Source organism: Panthera uncia, assembly GCF_023721935.1.
Source record: "Panthera uncia isolate 11264 chromosome A1 unlocalized genomic scaffold, Puncia_PCG_1.0 HiC_scaffold_17, whole genome shotgun sequence".
In the NCBI taxonomy this organism is placed as follows: Eukaryota; Metazoa; Chordata; class Mammalia; order Carnivora; family Felidae; genus Panthera; species Panthera uncia.
The window spans coordinates 56003813-56022972 of NW_026057577.1; the positions used below are offsets into that span (position 1 = coordinate 56003813).

Sequence of the window (19160 nt, forward strand, 5' to 3'; positions counted from 1 at the left end):
ATACTTTGACATGTTGAAAAAATGCAGGTAGTACACAGTGAGTGCTTACAGAAGTAAGCTGAACATAGAGGCCGAGCAGCAGTTAGTTTTGACTGTCCTATATCTCATTTTTATCCATTTAAAAAACACGGTGCCAGAGTGTGATGTCTACTGAATAACTGAGCTATCAGAAATTAGCCTTTCCTGAATCCTCTCTGTTATTCAAACTTTAATTCTTAAACCCATTACATAATTATAAATGAGTTACAGAAAACAAACTTTTTTTAGGAAGCTAAATTAAGACTATGGTAACTTTGAAAATTCTCCATCAGTGTCACATTGTTCTGAATTTGCCATCACTGTTTGGCCATACTTGGTTTTAGGGTGTTTTGTTTTGCCATAACTCAACATATTCTGAGCTCTTCGTTAACTACAGAGTCAGGTAACAGTGGGGTGTGGAGGGGTGTTAAATAATAAACTAAAATCATGATACAACATTAAAATGCAGAGGACTCTGTTTATTCCATGGTTATTGGTGAGCAGGTCTACAATAAACATTTTTTTTTTAAATGTGAAATGTCCATAACATAAAATTTACCATCTTAATCATTATGTAGTGCCCAACTCAGTAGTGTTTGGGACAGCCACACCGTTGTGCAACGTATAAGCTTTTATGGATAATTATATCCCAGAGGATATGGTTTAATATGTAGTATAAATGAAACTGCATTGTGACAGATTTTTCTGTACTTAACACAACTTAAGGTTAAACCCTTAGCCAAACAGTCCCAACAGCATGTTGCATATAAAATGCAGCAAGAATCAGAAAATGCAGATTTGGTGTGAGACTTACAGGCTGAGGGATAAGCCAGGAAGGAATTGATCTGTGTAAACTTTTCACATCATGATTAAATTTCATCACACCAAGAGTTTTACAATCAAAAATTACTAGTACTTCAGCTACATAATATATGTTAACAGAAGCTGAAATTGAAAGCTATTTTATTGCAGAAATAGCCAAAATGCCATAAAATATTGAAAAGGTACTTTTTGTTGAATTAAAATATTCTAGGACTCATCTGAATTCAGGAATTTGTCACTTGATTTGCAGATGGCCTGCTTTTTCTTTACTTGATCCATTTGTCACTCAGATGTTGAACCTGGCTATGTAGCTTGAGGTAGAGCCCTGACCATCCTATAAATAAATTTCCAGTCTTGTAGCAAGCAATTTAAAAGGAGATCTTAAACCGCTAGGGCTTGGTTTTTACTCTTGGTTTTACATTTAACTCTAGCATCCTTTGGTGTAATGAGTCATGATATAAACTGTTGACTTAAATCCATTTGGTTTGTAAACTTTGCCTTATGAAACAAACACTTTAAGCTTTTAAGTGGGATTTAACTTCCTTTTCATCTGGGTCAAAGTTTGTATGGTGCATCTTCTACAATGGTAAGTTACGAAAGAATTTGGTAAATACTCTTCAAAAAAACTGAAAGAGACATAAATGAACTTGTATGGAACTTAGTCTTTAGGCTAGTCCTGGGAGGAGTGTTTGGGTTCTCTTTGGCCTTGGGAACAAATAGTTCCTACTCCCCTGTCTCTTCATTCTTCCTGTAGTCTTCAACTTCCTATCATGCTTCTTGTTAGATTCCTTCACATCCATTCTTTCAAGAAATGGAGATCTTGCTACAAGTAACCATACCCATGTGGCAGATCTGCCTAGAGATGATTGTGGAAGCAGGAGCCAAGCCTTCCATGATGGTCTCCATTAGCCCAGATATTACAGGATGAAGTGATAGATTCTTTGTTTTACTTTCAGAGTGCTTTCCGCATACATTATCTCAAGTTAGTCTAAAAGGGAAATAGCTTTGAAGCCTTGCAGAGGAGCAGGTGGATGTCATTTCTCCTTCCTGCAAACCATCCATCATGAGTCCTGAATGATGGAGCAAGTTCTCCATGGTTCTGATGAGCTACTTGCTGTTCATCACAGGCTTGTCTTAGGATTTAGTACGTGACACTTATTACTACACATGGGCAAGTGTCCCCATTGTTGAAAATTGAATGCCTCAGGGTGCCTGGGCTCAGGTCATGATCTCAAGATTTGTGGGATTAGGCCCTGCGTCAGGCTTTGTGCTGACAGTGCGGAACCTGCTTGGGATCACCCCTCTCCCTCCCTCTCTCTGCCTCTGTTCATGCCCCTGCATGTGCTTTCTCTCTCTCAAAATAAATAAACTTAAAAAAAAATAAATTGAATGTCTCATCTTCCCTGAAAAATATTTAATTTCTCCTGATAACACTTACTTGTAATCTCTGGCAAGTTTATGTAATCTTGGGCAGTTGGTTTCTGGAAGTCCCATTTAATTACTATGTAGTAGCACCATATTTGTAATATGGTAGTCAGAATCAACCGAGAAGTAAAAAAAAAAAAAAAAATGGGGTCACCTGGGTGGCTCAGTCGGTGGAGCATCCAGCTTTTAATTTCAATTCAGGTCATGATCCCGAGGACATGGAATCTAGCCCCATGTCACTCTCCATACTGAGTGTGGAGCCTGCTTAAGATTCTCTCTCCCGCTCTGCCCCTCTCCCTCACTCATGTGCATGCTCTGTCTCTCTTTAAAATACAACCAAAAATAAAATAAAATCACTTTAAAAGTAAAAAAAAAAAAAAAAGGTAGATAATTTAGTGCCTTTTTATTGCTATTATCACTTCCATTCTGAAGCTGTCCTTAGCTCCAAGTATTTCTTCCCCCTGTAATTAACCCCTACTATAATCATTTCTTGACTATTTCTAGATCATGTGTCTACAGCCATTATCGCTCTGATCACATTGTATTATAATTATTTTTTATGTAAATCTATCTTTTCTACTAAGTTGTTAGCTCCTTGAGGGCAGCCACCATGTTTTTGTATGGGTCTTTTGTTTTTGTCTCTGTGTCTGGTAAATGCCAAGTATCATTGTGTTTCCCTCAAATTTAAAGTTTCCTCTGGTACCTTGGCCACCTTGGGAACACAGTTAGTGATTAAGGGAGAGCGTATTCAGAGGCGGCTTTTCTGGAGGAGGTGACATTTGAATTAAGCCCTGAACAGTAAGAAAGAATCCACAGCCACACAGCTGGAGAACATTAGGGTCTGAAGGAGGCTGGTGTGCAGGTCTGAGACAGGGAGTAGAGGAGTGTGAAGGGCAGCCAGAGGAGTCAACAGGCCTGCATCATTAGATCCCCACGGTCCCTGGGAAGGGGAGTTACATTTTCCCCTAACTGCAGAGGAAATCTGTGGAGGAGTTCCAGCACAGGGATCATCCGGTTCTTTATAAAGGACCACCATGGGAGAGGGCAGTCTTGGAAAAAACACAAACCAATAGACGAATGCACCTAAGTGGGGGATGGGGGTTGGAATTGGGCGTTATTTCATTAATAGTCTATACAGTCTATGACAGTGCTTGGTAGTTGGTAAGAGTCTGTGGGAACTGTAATAAATGGGCTCCTGAAAAGCAGTTATAAATTCTGTTTCATCATCATTCCCTGTTCTTTCTTTTATTCTATGACCCTATTCCCAGGACTCTGAGATTGTTTCCAAAGTCCTTTGGCTGGATGAGATACAGCATGCGGTCGATGAGGCCAACATGGACAAGGACAAAGCAAAACAATGTAAGTCCTCACCTCCTTTTGCTGGCTCAGTGAACCTTGCTGGTTATGCCACTGATTTTTTATGTTTATAACTGTATAGCTTTAGTTTCTGAAAAGATTTGGACTCTTAGCAATTTTAGTTGTTGAGTATATCTACAAAAAGATCTATTGGTGATGGCACTATTTTCAGTGCTTAGGTGCTATCTCTAGCAAAATCTAAGGATTCTGGTACAAAATCCAGAAAGCAAAAAAATGGTTACTGAACTCTCAAATTTCTAGTTTAATCAAGCCCTTTTTTACCTTTTTTAAAAATGTTTATTTATTTTTTTTAATTTACATCCAAGTCAGCGTATAGTGCAACAATGATTTCAGGAGTAGATTCCTTAATGCCCCTTGGCCATTTAGCCCATCCCCCCTCCCACATCCCCTCCAGCAACTCTCAGTTTGTTCTCCATATTTATGAGTCTCTTCCGTTTTGTCCCCCTCCCTGTTTTTATATTATTTTTGTTTCCCTTCCCTTATGTTCATCTGTTTTGTCTCTTGAAGTCCTCCTATGAGTGAAGTCATATGATATTTGTCTTTCTGTGACTGATTTTGCTTAGCACAATACCCTCCAGTTCCATCCACATAGTTGCAAATGGCAAGATTTCATTCTTTTTGAATGCCGAGTAATACTCTATTGTGTATATATACCACATCTTTATCCATTCATCTATCAATGGGTATTTGAAGCCCTTTTTTTATCTTGACCCTTAAGAAACTTGCCCAATCTGCTTAATAAATACCTATGCTCCCTTCTATGCCTTCCATTGTATTAGTCCAGATTTGCCAGAGAAACAGAACCAAATATATACTTTTCTCTGGAGAACTAAATATGTAGTCATATATCTATGTGTGTGCGTGCATGTGTACAAGTGCATGTGCATGCAGATAAATAGTTGTTTCTCTGGAAAGTATGTATTATCTGTATACACACACATACATAGAGAAAGAGACAAGGAGATTTACTCTAAGGAACTGGCTCATGTACTTGCAAAAAGGCTGGCAGTCCAAAATCGGTGGGCAGGCCACAGAGGCCAGGTGGCAGCACTTAACCACCAAAGGTGAGTGGGTGTGGTTACTGTCATGGAGAGCAGAGTCAAAGCAGTAATCAGAATGATCAGACAGACCTGTGGGATTGGCTAATTGACTGTGGTGTCCCTAAATATGATTTAAACAGTTTACTAAATTCATTCTTTTTTTTTTTTTTTTTTTATTTTTTTTTTTTTACGTTTTTTTATTTTTTGGACAGAGAGAGACAGAGCATGAACGGGGGAGGGGCAGAGAGAGAGGGAGACACAGAATCGGAAACAGGCTCCAGGCTCCGAGCCATCAGCCCAGAGCCTGACGCGGGGCTCGAACTCACGGACCGTGAGATCGTGACCTGGATGAAGTCGGACGCCTACCCGACTGCGCCACCCAGGCGCCCCTATTCATTCTTGATTTGTACAAGTGGAAGAAGAATTCTAGGTCAAATGCAGAAGTATAATTTGAGTAATGAGAGCAAAAATCATGGCCCCTAAGTCAGTTTCCCATACTTAAGCCATTTACAAACCAAGAACCCCTTAAGTGACAGGTCCACTTGAGAACAGAGTGTTACAGTCAAAAGTTTATACTGTTCATCTTTATTCGAGGCTTCCCCTAAAGAGAGCTGCAATTTTTTACCATGGTGGCTGTGCTGAGGGGAAAGGATGCAATCAGACGTTCCAGGGATTACAGCACACTGGCTCTGAAACTGACACTAATTGCAGGAAACCCCAAATGTCACTGTGGTCCACCAACCAGAATAAGGGCTCATGGAGCTCAGGTGATCAGTGGAGTCTTAGGTCTTTCTCCCAGCGAGTCCTCAAACCGACGTGCAATTATTCCCCCAGGTCTAGGGTGCATAATTGAGATAGACGTACTCGGCAACTAGCAGAATCCCCTCATTGGCTCAAACGATTTAATTTTAGTTTTATTCTAAGACTCATAGACGAATAGTAGGAAAATTCACATGGAAATCTAAAGTAGCTTCAAGATTGATATACTAACACTCTACATGTACAAATAATCTACCGAAAGTAAGACTTCTGAAAGTGCTGTTCCTTAAGCTATTTGTGGCATAACTAGGACGTATCCTATTGTATCAGGTCATAGAATGCTGTCGAGACATCTTAGTCTTCTTGCCCCCAAAGATTGGCTTTTCAACTTTGGAAGCATCTGTGGGGAGCATCTGGTTTTTATTTCCTTAGCCTGGAAAATTATGTACATTTCTCCAACCTGAACTTATACCCTCAGGATCTTTGAAGTCTTTCCATTCTAGCACTCTAATCCTTAAGAAAAAATAAAATAAATTTGAGACGGGTTCGTAAGAGATTTAGATTTAAACGTAAAACTGAAGGAAGCCGTAGTTTAAAGAAACACTTTTAAAGAAATTAGATTGTAACATTGGCACTCAGCCTGAAAGGGTTACAGTTTTGCTCTTAGAAGTCAAACCAATTTAGAAATCATTTTATTCATGTTCTTCCTACATTTGGCCTGCAGATGAGAAGCTGTTCCTTGTTTTACATTGAGATTCATTGTTGTGTTGACTGTGTAAGAGGCTTTCTCAAATATGTGACTGTGTACTCCAGATGTACACATTTAAAATCCTGTCTTCTGCCTCTGTCCTGTGTCTCAGAAGAGTTGATATAGTTTCTTCTATGATATATAACACCAAAAAGATGTTCTGAAGTAACCATCTATATTCTAACAATGGATGAGAATTTTCCAGTTTTTCAAAAAAAGAGTTTAATCTTCCCTTTAAAAGCATTCATTTTGTATGATAAGACTTGAAACAGATTTTGGTTTCGTGTTGTAAGCATCTAACCCACTCCCAGATAATTTGGTACAAGAAAGTGCTGCCCTATAGGTTTTACCACAGGCAAGACTGAAAGGACACCATAACTCAAGTCTCTTTCATTTGGGTTTCTTGCTTTCTAAAAGTAGGTTTGTCTCTACTTTTGACTCCATAGAGCAAAATTCCCCAGCTTTCTTCCATTATTGTACCCTAAGGAATCTTTTTTTTTTTATTTTTTTTTAACATTTATTTATTTTTGAGACAGAGACAGAGCATGAACGGGGGAGGGTCAGAGAGAGGGAGACACAGAATCTGAAACAGGCTCCAGGCTCTGAGCTGTCAGCACAGAGCCCGACGCGGGGCTCAAACTCACGGACTGCGAGATCATGACCTGAGCCGAAGTCGGCCGCTTAACCGACTGAGCCACCCAGGCGCCCCTAAGGAATCTTTTTAGATAGGTTTTCCCTAATTATTTTTCACCATGGAATTTTAATACCACAGATATATTGAATCTGTTTTTGTACCATATGTAGATCTATGCTGATACATAAAAAGATTTCTCACCCTCTCCCCCACAAGAGCCATTTTTTGCCCCACTGGAGGTTATTTCACCTCTAAGTGCATAGCTTAGAGAAAGCCTGCCGATGTATGGCTTAAGATGCAACACAAACATTTCTTTCGGATCTTTTAGGAGACTTATGGGAGATTTCTTCATTTGTTCCTTACCACAAACATACCTGACTTTATTGGACATCTTCAATTATCTGGAACTAAACGGCATCCCATGGATTAAGCAAAAACACAATCAAAGTACATGTCTCAAAGCCTTTGTCCTGGAACTGATTTACTCTGCTCATTGGGAATCTCTTGGGCAGACACTTAGAACCTTTGTATTCTTATATTAGGCTTAACACTAATATGTTTGGTTGTGTCCCTTCCCAACTCAGAGTACATCAGAAGCTACGAATTACCAGGCAATTAGGTGATTGGGCTGCTCTCTGCAAGCACATAGCAGCAAGAAGAAATAGCTGGTGGGGACCGGAGGCGGGGGAAACTAAAAAGCTTAAGAGTCTGAGGCCATTCAGTGCAGGAACAAAGAAGCCCAAACAGCTCCTTAGTATTTAACAATACTAAAATAATCACTGTATTGTAGCAGAGGATGACAGGAAGGGCTCTTCTAGCAGCTCTCAGCAAACATTAAGCACCTACTGTGTACCAGGGATTATGGATAAAATGATGAGCAGCGTAGAGACTGTTCTCTTAGGGTATTCTCCGAGGGTTTAGATTTTCATGGGAAAATTAATGGTTCTGTTAAGATGAGTAGTAAGCTTCAGTTACCTGGAAGATTCACCTGTGGACCCACTGCTTGCATATCAATATTCAATGGTAAATCACATTTCCATATCCAAGAAATTTGTGCCTTTCTTATACCCATCTTTTTAAAAAAAATTTTAAGTTTATTTAGCGAGGGAGGGGCGAAGAGAGAGAATCCTAAGCAGGCTCCTCCCTGTCAGCAGAATCCAATGTGAGGATCGAACTCACGAACTGTGAAACCAGGGCCTGGGCTGAAACCAGGAGTCGATGCTTAACTGACTGAGCTACCCAGGCACCCCTATAATACCCATCTTTTAAGGAACATGGCATTTTACTGGGTTAGATGAAGCTGTCAGGTGTAATTCATGAGAGGATTCTTTGTCATTTACTTGTTCCTTCTGCTCCTCTGAGACCACAAAGTTCTCCAAACACCAGTACCACATTTGTCCCATCCTAGAAAGCTTTTCTGGAGAAGAGGAAAGGCGGACTGTTTATCCATTCTTATTAGCTCCTGTAAGCACAAGAGCATACTGCTGTATCTTTTGTTCTGCAACAGTTGAATTTTGCTATGGAAGTTCTCCTTGATTCTTTATGTGCTCCTCCAGATTTGCATCACTTTGGTTCCAGATTGTTGAAAGTCAGACTCCATTTTTCTCGCCCCTTCAGTGTTCATGTTTGTATGCACATACATGCATAATTTAATGACACCAATATGCCAGTTAGCATTTGTATGGTAAAGTTTTGTGTGTGTGGGGGGGGGGTGTTTATAAAAATGTATATCCATTTCTCCTCATTTCATCAAAACCTTCTGTCCACAAAGCATTTTAACCTGGTTTCTTCCATTGTTGTTCTAGGTTTCTAACTCAGTGCATTTATAGTTTGTAAAAACAGTACTTTCATTGGTTGGGCCAGAATATTCTTGGCTGGGAATGAAATGGATAGTAAAGAACTCACCATGTTAACTTTCTTTAGGTAACCAAGAGTTCACTGTAGCTTGATTTATAGGGAGAAGCAGAAATTTAAAATGGAATAAAATGCTTTCTAAGTCTAAATGGGTTCCAGAATTAAGTTTCTGGACTTGAGTACATATGTCCATCAGCCCTACCTGTTGCTTTCCTAGAATATTTGAAGTATACTAGCACTATACAAGAGACTATCAGGATTTTTTATATATTCTAAAATAAATAAATGTCTTCATAAGACAAGTTCTCAAATACTGATGGATGACCTATTGGAGGACTGCATATCTACTGCATTTACCACACCCTTATGGATTAGTACAGTGAGTGGAACCTAGTGCCTTCCCACCACACGAGAGTAGCCTGGAAATGCTGTAATTTTTAATAAACTGTGCTCCTGTGGGATCTTGTTCTTCCTACAACCTAAACCTGTAGGTGAGTTGGTGACAGTCATGGGTATTTGTGGTACTAACTCTGAAAAGGATATAAAGGTTTAATTCCAATGCATTACTGGAAAAGGCTGAATTACATCTCACCTTTGCACACCACTAGAGTAAGTAGCAGATAACCAATAACAGAAACTTTGTTCTCATTGTGCAGGGGTTACCCTGGTCATCGATGTCAATCAGTGTTTGGAGAAAGAAAAGCCATGTGATATTTTGTCTCATTTGAAGTCTTCTGTGTCTAATACAAATGACATAATCCCTGAATGTGCTGACAGGTATTATGATGCCCTCGCGAAGGCAAAAGAGCACAAATCTAAAAGTGGTAAGCTTTCTAGTCATTTGGCACTGACTAAATATCATTTTGGATATGATGCTGTCTTGCACCAATATGTATTGTATTGACTTTAAGACAATTATTGCTTTCATATGAACATTTCTAAAATATTTTTTTGCATTGGAAAAAATTTTTACATGTGTTTTTCTTTTTTTGTTTTTTGGAAAAGTCTGATTAACTTGGTGGCTATGCATGGGTGACATCATAAACTTGAGAAAAGATAGCATTTAAGGAGAATTTGCTTTATGTAGTGCTTGCTTGTTGATCCATTTCTCCAGGGATAGGAAACTGATTTTTTTACGAATATTTGTCTCTCTCATTTTTGAAACAAATGGTACATGATTGTGTAATATTTAATAGGAGTAAGTTTGAAAACGTGGAATAAAATGCAGTGACACTGGTCTCCAAGGGCCCAGCTCAATAACCTTGGCAAATATTTATGCCTGTTCAATCCAACGGTAGACCATGATGTGTTAACTTTGTAAAGTATCGTTGAGATCATGAGTCTAATAGTCATTTTTTAGATTTAGAAACTTACATTCATGAGATTTTGGTCAGAAGGAGACTCTGCCAAACCAGAAGAGGTTAATTTTTGAGAGTCAGTGCACCATTCCTTTAGTAAATTGATACCAAGCACTTCACATCCTATCAGAGATCAAGGTATGTCCTGATTCGCAGGCTGGTGTCGATTTACACATCACAGGTCATGTACTTTGCATCTTCAGGAAACTGGCCTCAGAAGTGGAATTGGAGAAAAAAAGGTTTTCTTAGTTCAACTGGAGGTCTTTCCCGTGGCACCCTATGCACTTGGTGGATTTCCAACTCGGAGATTGCACCCTTGAATTCAGCAAGTTGCCCGTTAATGAAACATGCAGAAGGCTATTGGTCATTCTTTCTTACCTGGCATCTGATCACCCTTGAGCCTCTCTCTGTTCCCTTCACATATTTTCATCCGGAGTCGCTGTAGTGTCCTCTGCCTCTTCCTTTATGGGGAAAGAGTTGCACAACAGTGTTAATGCCAGGGTTCATTTCAGTTTCAAATCCATCCTGGCCTAAGCCTAATTTATCTTCTACTTGCCTCCACTTCCCGTGTGCCATGTTCTGGTGCATACTGTCTTATATCCCCAAATTGCCAATTCAGAAACCTAGGAGTTATCTTAGATTCATAATTATTACTTGTGAGCATCCTGATTTGGCTGTACGAGATACTTCTGGTAGGCCAGCATTTCTACACAGCTAACAGCTGTCTGCCCATTTGAAAAGAGATACATCTCTTTTCCTGGACAGTGACAAACAGAGAACAGTTGAGGAGCATTTAAAACCAAATAACCAACCAACCACATTCAAGGGCCTTAAAGTTACCCCTGCTTAGTTTTTTTAATCCATTTAAATATTCTGTACAGATATTCACTTTGAACTTTGATTCCCTGTAAACACAATTAGTCGAGTGCTCACTTGACAGAAGCTGGCTTAGATTGGTCTAGGTCAGAACATTTTTATTTTGGCTTTTGTTGTTGGCTGTCTGGTCTGGGACCGGAATCATGACCATTCAACAAAATAAACATACTTCCAAATGGGAGGGATAGCCCATGGGTTCATGAAGAGGAAATATTCGTCTTGACTAATTAAGCCATGACTGCCATAGATTTTTTTTTTCCTAGTGCACCCTTCACCACCCCCAGACATGAAGTCCTTTCCACATTTTTTTTCTCATTTTGTGTGGTTGTGTAGAGCACGATGAGTCGAACCAGGACATTTTCCTTCTCCCTACTTAGTGACCATCGTGCTTGGATATGCCAGTTTTTAGTTAGGATAAAGTTGTCTGCAAAGATGAGTTACTTCTGCTTTGATTTAATGCAGATCATGGGCTTTCCTTAAATAATGGGTCACAGTCTGTATAGGTCACTCCTTCTCAGAGAAATTGCTGGAAGAGTTGCTAAGCAAAGAAGATTCTTGCTCACCAGTCTCCTCTGACCACTTCGGTGCCATTCACATCTGGGACATACATTCTTTGTCTACTTTTTCCTTCTTGATGGCCATTTGTGACTCTTCTCATCCTCGTGAGGAATTTGAGATCGAGAACCATGGCATTACCCGTCAGACTGTCCTCCCCATTTGGCTTAGTAGAGAGCCGCCATTGAACACATAGAATTCATTCCATTTTAGCAAGTCATTTCTAATGATTTTAACTTAGGCTGCCGGAATGCTTGATGAAAAATTGTTCATTACATTATTTTACATATTGGAGAAAGTATAATGTTGAAGCGTTCAGTATTTCTCTCTAGAATGTAACAAGCTTCTTTCTTTAGTGTCTACTGAAGGTTCATGGCTCAAACTCACCCTGCAGGATAAATATGACTACTACTACAACATCGATTCACAAGAGACTTCCTGGGTCACACCTGAATCATGCTTGCCTAAAGAATCATGGCTCATGGCAAAAGAAATTGAGGTAGGAGGTTCATGTTTAATGCATAACTATGCTCTGAAAAAATAAGTGTGATTGCCTTTCTGTTTTTGAATCATGGAAGTGGTGGGAGGAAATAACTTATTTTTTGCAGCCTGGGTATAGAGTAAAGTCGTCATGAATGCAGTTGGATGGGGCTGCATGCCTATTGACTTGTACAGTTATTTCTATATTGACATAACACCACCGAAGAGAGCAAGGGGAAGAAAGATATTGTAGCTTATTTGTGATAGTACATTATCCTAAAAATTAATCTTCACATTTACCTTGACACAAGAGCTCAGTTAGTAGTAATTTCCTGGTTGTCAGTGTTCAGTAATTTCTTTCTTCCCCCCCACAGCCTACCACAGAGATAGATATGTCCTTTAAAAAGTCAGTAATACTTTCCAGGGGGAAATACTCTTAAAAGGATGTTCACCAAGATTGCTTTGGACTTGAGACCAAAGTTGGACCCAAAAGATGTGAAAATTGCTGTTTGTTCCATGCATTGTAGTGTGTTTACAGAGAAGATACAAATAAGAGTTTAGTTCCATTTTGAAAAAAAAGACAGAACACACAAATGTAGGTCTTATAAAATTGTTCAAAGTCACCAGCATCAAAGATATTTGCTAAAACTCAGAGAAAAATCTGTGGCCTGGAGGCTGATGATGCCACCAGAAATCAATGACAAGAAGACAGTGAAGAAAATGGTTTATTAAGTAATTTCAAACATTGTCGATCATTGTTACAATGCATTACCAGTGCTACCTTGCAAATAATGAAACTGTGGGCAATATGTAAAAACAATATGCTAGAGTGGAAAAGATGTATCACACTATGAAGAAGCAGCATCAAAGGGTTAAAAACCAGAGCCACAAATTGTTCCTGTGGCCTCCAAAGATGCCCTAGGAGTAACTTTGTAAAATGGAGCATCATTCTGTTAGGATTATTAAAAAGTGGAAGGTCTAGGGGTGCCTGCATGGCTCAGTAAGTTAAGCATCCAACTTCAGCTCAGGTCATCATCTCACAGTTCATGAGTTCAAGCCCCACATCGGGATCTGTGCTGACAGCTCAGAGCCTGGAGCCTGCTTCGGATTCTGTGTCTCCCTCTGTCTCTGTTCCTCCCCCTCTCACACTCTGTCTGTCTGTCTCTCTCTCTCAAAAAACGGATTAAAAATTTTTTTCTTTTAAAGTGGAAGGTCTACACTGTTAAAAAAAAAAATAATGTTCTAGACAATCTAAAAGTTCTGAGTTAGTGAATGTAAGAATGTCTTCTCTTAAAGGTTTTTAAGCATTTTTTTATGATTTCAGTTTTAATTTTTTTAATTAATCATCCGTTGATTCTAGTCACATTGGTAAGAGGCATCAGCCATAGAAGTGAGTCCAGTCTTGGCTTGCATCTCTCAAAGAAAGTAAAAAGCAAACCCAGTTCATCATCTACCTGAGACTTTTCATAGTCCCTCTGCTTTGTTCTCATTCATCTGGGTTTCGCCTGTCTGGCCAGGGGAACGCCTGTCTCTCCTCACCCACCCCCTTTCCTTCTGTCCAAAGTCTTTTATTTTCCCCCCAAGTTTATTTTGGGCTCCTCCTGGCTTGTTGCAGAGGTCTGCTCTCTGGCCTGGACTAGAAAGGGGGCCTAGGAGCCAGAAGACTTCATGGCCACTGCATTCTTTTCCTTGGCAGCCCTGGAGAGGGAGGTGGCAGTGCATATTCATACCACAGCCGTCCTTGTCCCTTGTACACTCTGGAGCTCAAGCCTCACACTTGGTCCTTTCCAGCATCATTTGTCCATCTCCGCCTCCAGATCCTGAGATCACTCAGCCAGATTCTCCTAGTACCTCAGCACCAAGGTCAGAGGATTTCAAAAGCAAGTCATTAGAAAGAAGCTCAGCCAGTTCATCCTTTTGCTCTGATCAAGTCTGTGCTTAAACCAGGCCAGAAAGAGCCGTCCATATCCTATTTCTCAAAGATAGAAGCTCCAGAAGCTATTCTCTTTGCTCGTTTCACCCGATGTGTGAAGTGTAACCATAAGAAATATCTCTTGCCAGGACATTGTTGAGGAAGTCACAAGAGATTATGTTCGTGAGAAGATGTGGTCTGCTTCTGAAGATTTGCTTCTTCGCTTGGAAGCCACAAGTGCAGGACCCCTTCTTAGGAAAGAGCATGAAGCTAGGAAATCATATTTGTATGGACAAGAAGAGCAGGTGGTCAAAATACAGGTATGTGAATCGCCTACCGCTAGTTCCAGCAAACTGTCATATCTCCTGAAGATGCTTTATTTGATATTGTGACCGTCAACTGCTGACATTCTAATAAACAAATCAGAGTGCAGATTTTCCGCTTAATCGATGCCCCCAAATCTGCTTTATTATGCCCGGAGCTGGGAAGGATGTTGAATGATTTTTCAACCATGGAGACTATTAAGGGGCGCTGCGGACCTGCCAAGGTCCACCTGCCACCAACCTTGTTGGAGCCAGAGGGACCCCTCAAATCAGAACTGAAATCCTCTTTCTCTAAAAAGCTGGATCTCCTTGTGTCATCTACTTTCTAAGCCAGGTGTTCTCTGAATTGCTTTTTCAGTGGCTGGTGGATGCTGAGTGGTCCTTGTTTGTACACACTTCTAGACAGAAAGAGCACAAGAGATGACAAAATGCCTTTAGCATCTGCAGGCATGTCTCCTCCCTCACAGACTCCTCATTGAGTCCTGTAGGAAAAACCCTCCTTTCCAACTGTTTGGTTTTGAGTTGTTCTTCAGCTTGCGTGACTATCTGAACTTTCTGGTCGGCAGAGAGCTTCACAAATGTAGATGTTTCTCATTTGTATTTCCCTAGCACCCTCTGAGAACCAACATGCTACCTTCCACAAGGCTGCATGTCTTTTTTTGTGTGCATCCAGAATGACACTGTTATTGACAGACAGTATTCAATGGGCTTTTGCTTTGGCCCATAGCTGTGAGATTTCCCAAATTGGAAGTTTTTAGGTTGAAGATTTCTCTTTTGTGATCATTGGTGTACTTACCTGCTTCCCTCACCTAACTATAACATCATCCAGGTCAGAAAATAAGTTTCCAAAATTTGTGTATTCTTGTGTCTTATGTACGATCAGTGCTCAAATAGTCAAATTTGTTCGGAGCTTAAGATGTTAGAAGGCAGACATGATTAATTTTTAGAAGAAATGTCTCCCACAAACCTGACTGTGAAAGATTTTTTTTTCTTTGCTGAACCAGTAAGTTTTCCACTTTATTCCTTCTGTAAGTAAGTGGTAGGCAAAACACACAGGAAGTGACAAAAAAGCCTAAAGATGAAATCCTCTACACTGATGCTGAGGCTCTAATTTTATACAGAATTAAACAGTGTCAGCTGACCTGACAATTTGGACCAACCTTAAGTTCTCCAGCCTCAGGGAATGGATCAGTATTGTATTTGGAGGACATTCTGTGGATTGCACGGGTGTAAAATCCATCTGATATTGGGACCCAGGGCCGAAGTCACAAGAGGGCTTGGGAGAAGAAGGGTAGAAACAATCATCTGGGGCCTTTTGCTTCACCTCAGCAGAGGCAGAGAGATTGAAGCAGAAGCCATAGAACTATGAAGTCACCTCACCTTGTTTTTGTTTCTCACTCTTCTGACAGTTTTCTAACAAGGAAAGCAGAAGGTCTAGAGGCAAGCTGTAGACTGGAGATGAATATGTATTCAGTGGAAACTTGCTGACCCACAAAACCAAAAGACCATAACCAAAGGGTGTTATGCTAATCTCATTTTTTGGCAATGTGGCCACTTCACCCTGAATTAGAGGAATGATCTGAAAAGTGAGGACTTCTCCTCCATAGAATGGCTCAACCTTCCTAGCTGGCTGAATCAGCCCCAGCCACAGTAGTCTTAACACACTCAGAGAGAAAGTTTCCAGGCTGAGGCCAGCCAACCCCAGCTCCAATACCCTCGCTCGGTCTCTTCCCAAGGAACTGGATAGTGGTACAGAGAATATGGTTTCGTTAGCCAGTCCTCTGTCTTGAATACTTACAGAACAATTCAGAAGGTGCCCGAGGTGTCTCCTGAGAAATGCAATGTCATTCGTAAGATTTTTCCCCTCTAGGTAAGTAAGATAACACCTCTCTCTCTCTGCAGAGAGAGAGAGAGAATCTCTTGAGAGCAGCGAAGGAGACATAGCCATGTTATTTTTGAACGGTAAGAAGGCTCTGGTAACATTGCCTACCTTTACAAATGAGTGAGCCAGAAAACAATCTCAAACAGAAAGAAATATCGAATATTGAAAAAAAAAAAGGAAAATGAATGTAAGTTGCAAAATGTAAATTAAATAAACATTTAAGGATACTCTTACTCGAGGAGGCAAAAGACTTTTTTGTGCTGAAACTGTTGTATGCTTTCAAGGAATTTAATAAGGCATGATCTTAGTAAAACAAGACAAAACATTAAAAGAAAAAGATAACTGATACTGAAAGAGAGGAAGAAAAATAATGACATTGTCAAATGTAAATAAACTTAAAACTGCAGAACGCAGAAGAAACACTGAAAATAACTGCACCACATGGACAACTTCAGAAAAAAATCTCAAAAAAGTTGAGGAAAAGAATAGATAATTTAAAATGCATGTTCTCATCTGAAAACTGGTAATACTCAATTTGTTGCTGGGTTGTGAGAGTTAAATGGGATAATTCACGTAACAGACTTTGCACAGAATGTGGCCATAGGTGCTCAATAGTGTTAGAAATGATGAGACGACGGAGATGATGTGTCTGAGGGCAGATGATGGAGTCAACATAGAGACTGTTGGCATGGCACAGGTAGAGGTGAGAAAAACTGAACAGGAAAAAGAGTAGATAGCTATGGTATTCTTTTTTCCTTGAACTGAAGAAAGCTGGAATGCCAGTTTTTAAGAAAAAGCATAGTAGTGACAAACACCAAAACATAGCCCTGGGAACTATGGTATTAGTTTTTGAACTTCGGAGAGTGCCTCAAGCATCCTGGCAGAGAAAAAGGAACAAGCTGCTCTGAAGCACCTTTCAGATTGCCAGGAGCAATAGTGGAGTCTGTAGGTGGAGAGGAAGGGGGTGACCTGTTGTGACAGTCCTTCATCACGTTATTTCCATGTAAGTGACTACTCTAGTAGATCAGTGGATTTTCTACCTTTAAGCTGAGAAGGAAAAGAGAGAAACATTTAGAGCCTTCTTGGCTATCCAAGAGATCACACAAGAATTTGTGCTCCAGAAGTTGGAGTTGGTAATTTGACTATTACAGCCCTGGGTGCCCAGTTACCAAAGAAGGCAGTCAGGTTAGCAAGCCAGATTGTCTAGAGATTGACAGTTACAAAATGTAAAGTGGAGCAGTAACCCCGGGGTCTAAATATTTTGGAAGACTACTTTGTTATAGATGCATCACATAGAAAACAAATTTATGGTAACAAAAAAACAAAATTTTACAAAAAGATGGCTCTTTTAAATTTTCCCACAAGTTCTTCTGCCAGTCAGAGAAGGAGGTTGACACTGCAGTAAACACCTTCTATCTCTAATTGTCTGCAAAAAGCAGCTTCTGAAAGGCTTTATAGTTTAGAATTTTGTCTTCTTTTGCGTTTGCAGCAATAACTCCTTTCTCCCAACCTCATACCCATAATTGCTCTTAATAAACAGCTTCTAATTAGAAGAGCCTGCAATCTCATAGCCTGGCATAGGATTTCTCTCATTAGCACAGAATAGGAAAAGCCGGTCCTGATGAAACTAAAACTTACAAACTGGAAAAGAATGTGTCCTTTTGGCAAATAAGAGGCATATAGGATTCTGCTTCTATAGATAAAAAATTCTATACCCAACAAAGTTTTCCTTGGTTTGGGAAGGTAACAGTACAATATTCATAAGTATAGAAGGATTCCAGAAAAATCTACATAATCGATAGAGAGGTGGAATACACAACGAGGGATGCCTGGGTGCCTTAGTCCATTAAGCTTCTGAGTCTTGATTTCAGCTCATGTCGTGATGTCAAGGTTCATGGGATCAAACCCTGCCTCAGACTCTGCACTGACAGTGCGGAGCCTGTTTGGAATTCTCTCTCTTCCTCTCTCTCTGACCCTTCCCACTGCTCACACATGCAGGCACATTCTGTTCTCTCAAAGTAAATAATCACTTTTTAAAAATACAAAATGAAATCTCAAGGAAAATTCTGTGGTTGAGCATTGAATCCTTAGTACATTAAACAATAGTACAGAATGTGGGGCGCCTGGGTGGCTCAGTCAGTTGAGCGCCCGACTTTCAGTTCAGGTCATGATCTCACAGTTCGTGGGGTTCAGGCCCCGTGTTGGGCTGTGTGCTGACAGCTCAAAGCCTGGATCCTGCTTTGGATTCTGTAATTCCCTCTCTCTCTGACCCTCCCCTGCTCACACTCTGTCTCTCTCTCTGTCTCTCTCAAAAATAAATAAACATTCAAAAAAAATTTTTAAATAGTACAGAACAGACAAGTGGGTTCATTTTACAGATGCGAGAATTGTTCAATATTACATCATCTGTGACTGTGATAGGTTATCCACAATGTTTGTGAATCTGAGTTAATAAGATTAATACTGTTTCTGGAGTTTAGATAATTCCAAAAAAGCAGAAGGAAGAACTTGAGCTAATCCCGTATTTTGTTTGCTTTTCAGTTTGGGTCAAGGAATGGGATTTATAACATATATTTGTAGATTCACACTTCTGTTACACACAGAAACATAGGAACCACCATTGAGACTCATCACAACAAATGTGTTACTAGTTAACTTGCCATGGAATCCAGTAACCCATGGTTAGGGTCCACTTCTCCTAGTCCCTATAGCACAATCAGGCCACTTTTGCAAGCAGGTGTTGATGACATCAAAATCAGTTTTTCTCATCATTTCAGAAATGCCACACTCACAGATCCCATGGGCATTCTCTAAATGGACCTTCAATTAGAAATCCTTTATTTTGAGACACCTGGGTGGCTCAGTTGGTTGAGCATCCAACTCTTGATTTTGGCTCAAGTCATGATCCCAGGATCTTGGGATCCAGCCCCTTGTTGGGCTCCACACTGAGCATGGAGCCTGCTTAAGATATTCTCTCTCTCTCTCCGTCTCCGTCTCCGTCTCCGTCTCCCTCTCCGTCTCCCTCTCCGTCTCCCTCTCCGTCTCCCTCTCCGTCTCCCTCTCCGTCTCCCTCTCCGTCTCCCTCTCCGTCTCCCTC

The 19160-nt window shown here is 40.3% G+C and overlaps 1 protein-coding gene across 4 annotated transcripts in view; it reads left to right on the forward strand.

Annotated features, from left to right (window-relative positions):
- The window catches only part of IQGAP2 (IQ motif containing GTPase activating protein 2), a 294952-nt gene that overhangs the window by 216842 nt on the left and 58950 nt on the right, over positions 1-19160 (forward strand). For 2 of the 4 annotated variants that reach the window (XM_049649666.1, XM_049649668.1), the window contains exons 14-17: positions 3534-3624; positions 9334-9501; positions 11823-11965; positions 14008-14178. In XM_049649666.1, the coding sequence (XP_049505623.1) occupies positions 3534-3624; positions 9334-9501; positions 11823-11965; positions 14008-14178 (573 nt within the window). The remainder of the gene's footprint in view (positions 1-3533; positions 3625-9333; positions 9502-11822; positions 11966-14007; positions 14179-19160) is intronic. The other 2 variants (XM_049649667.1, XM_049649671.1) reach the window with 1 other exon arrangement.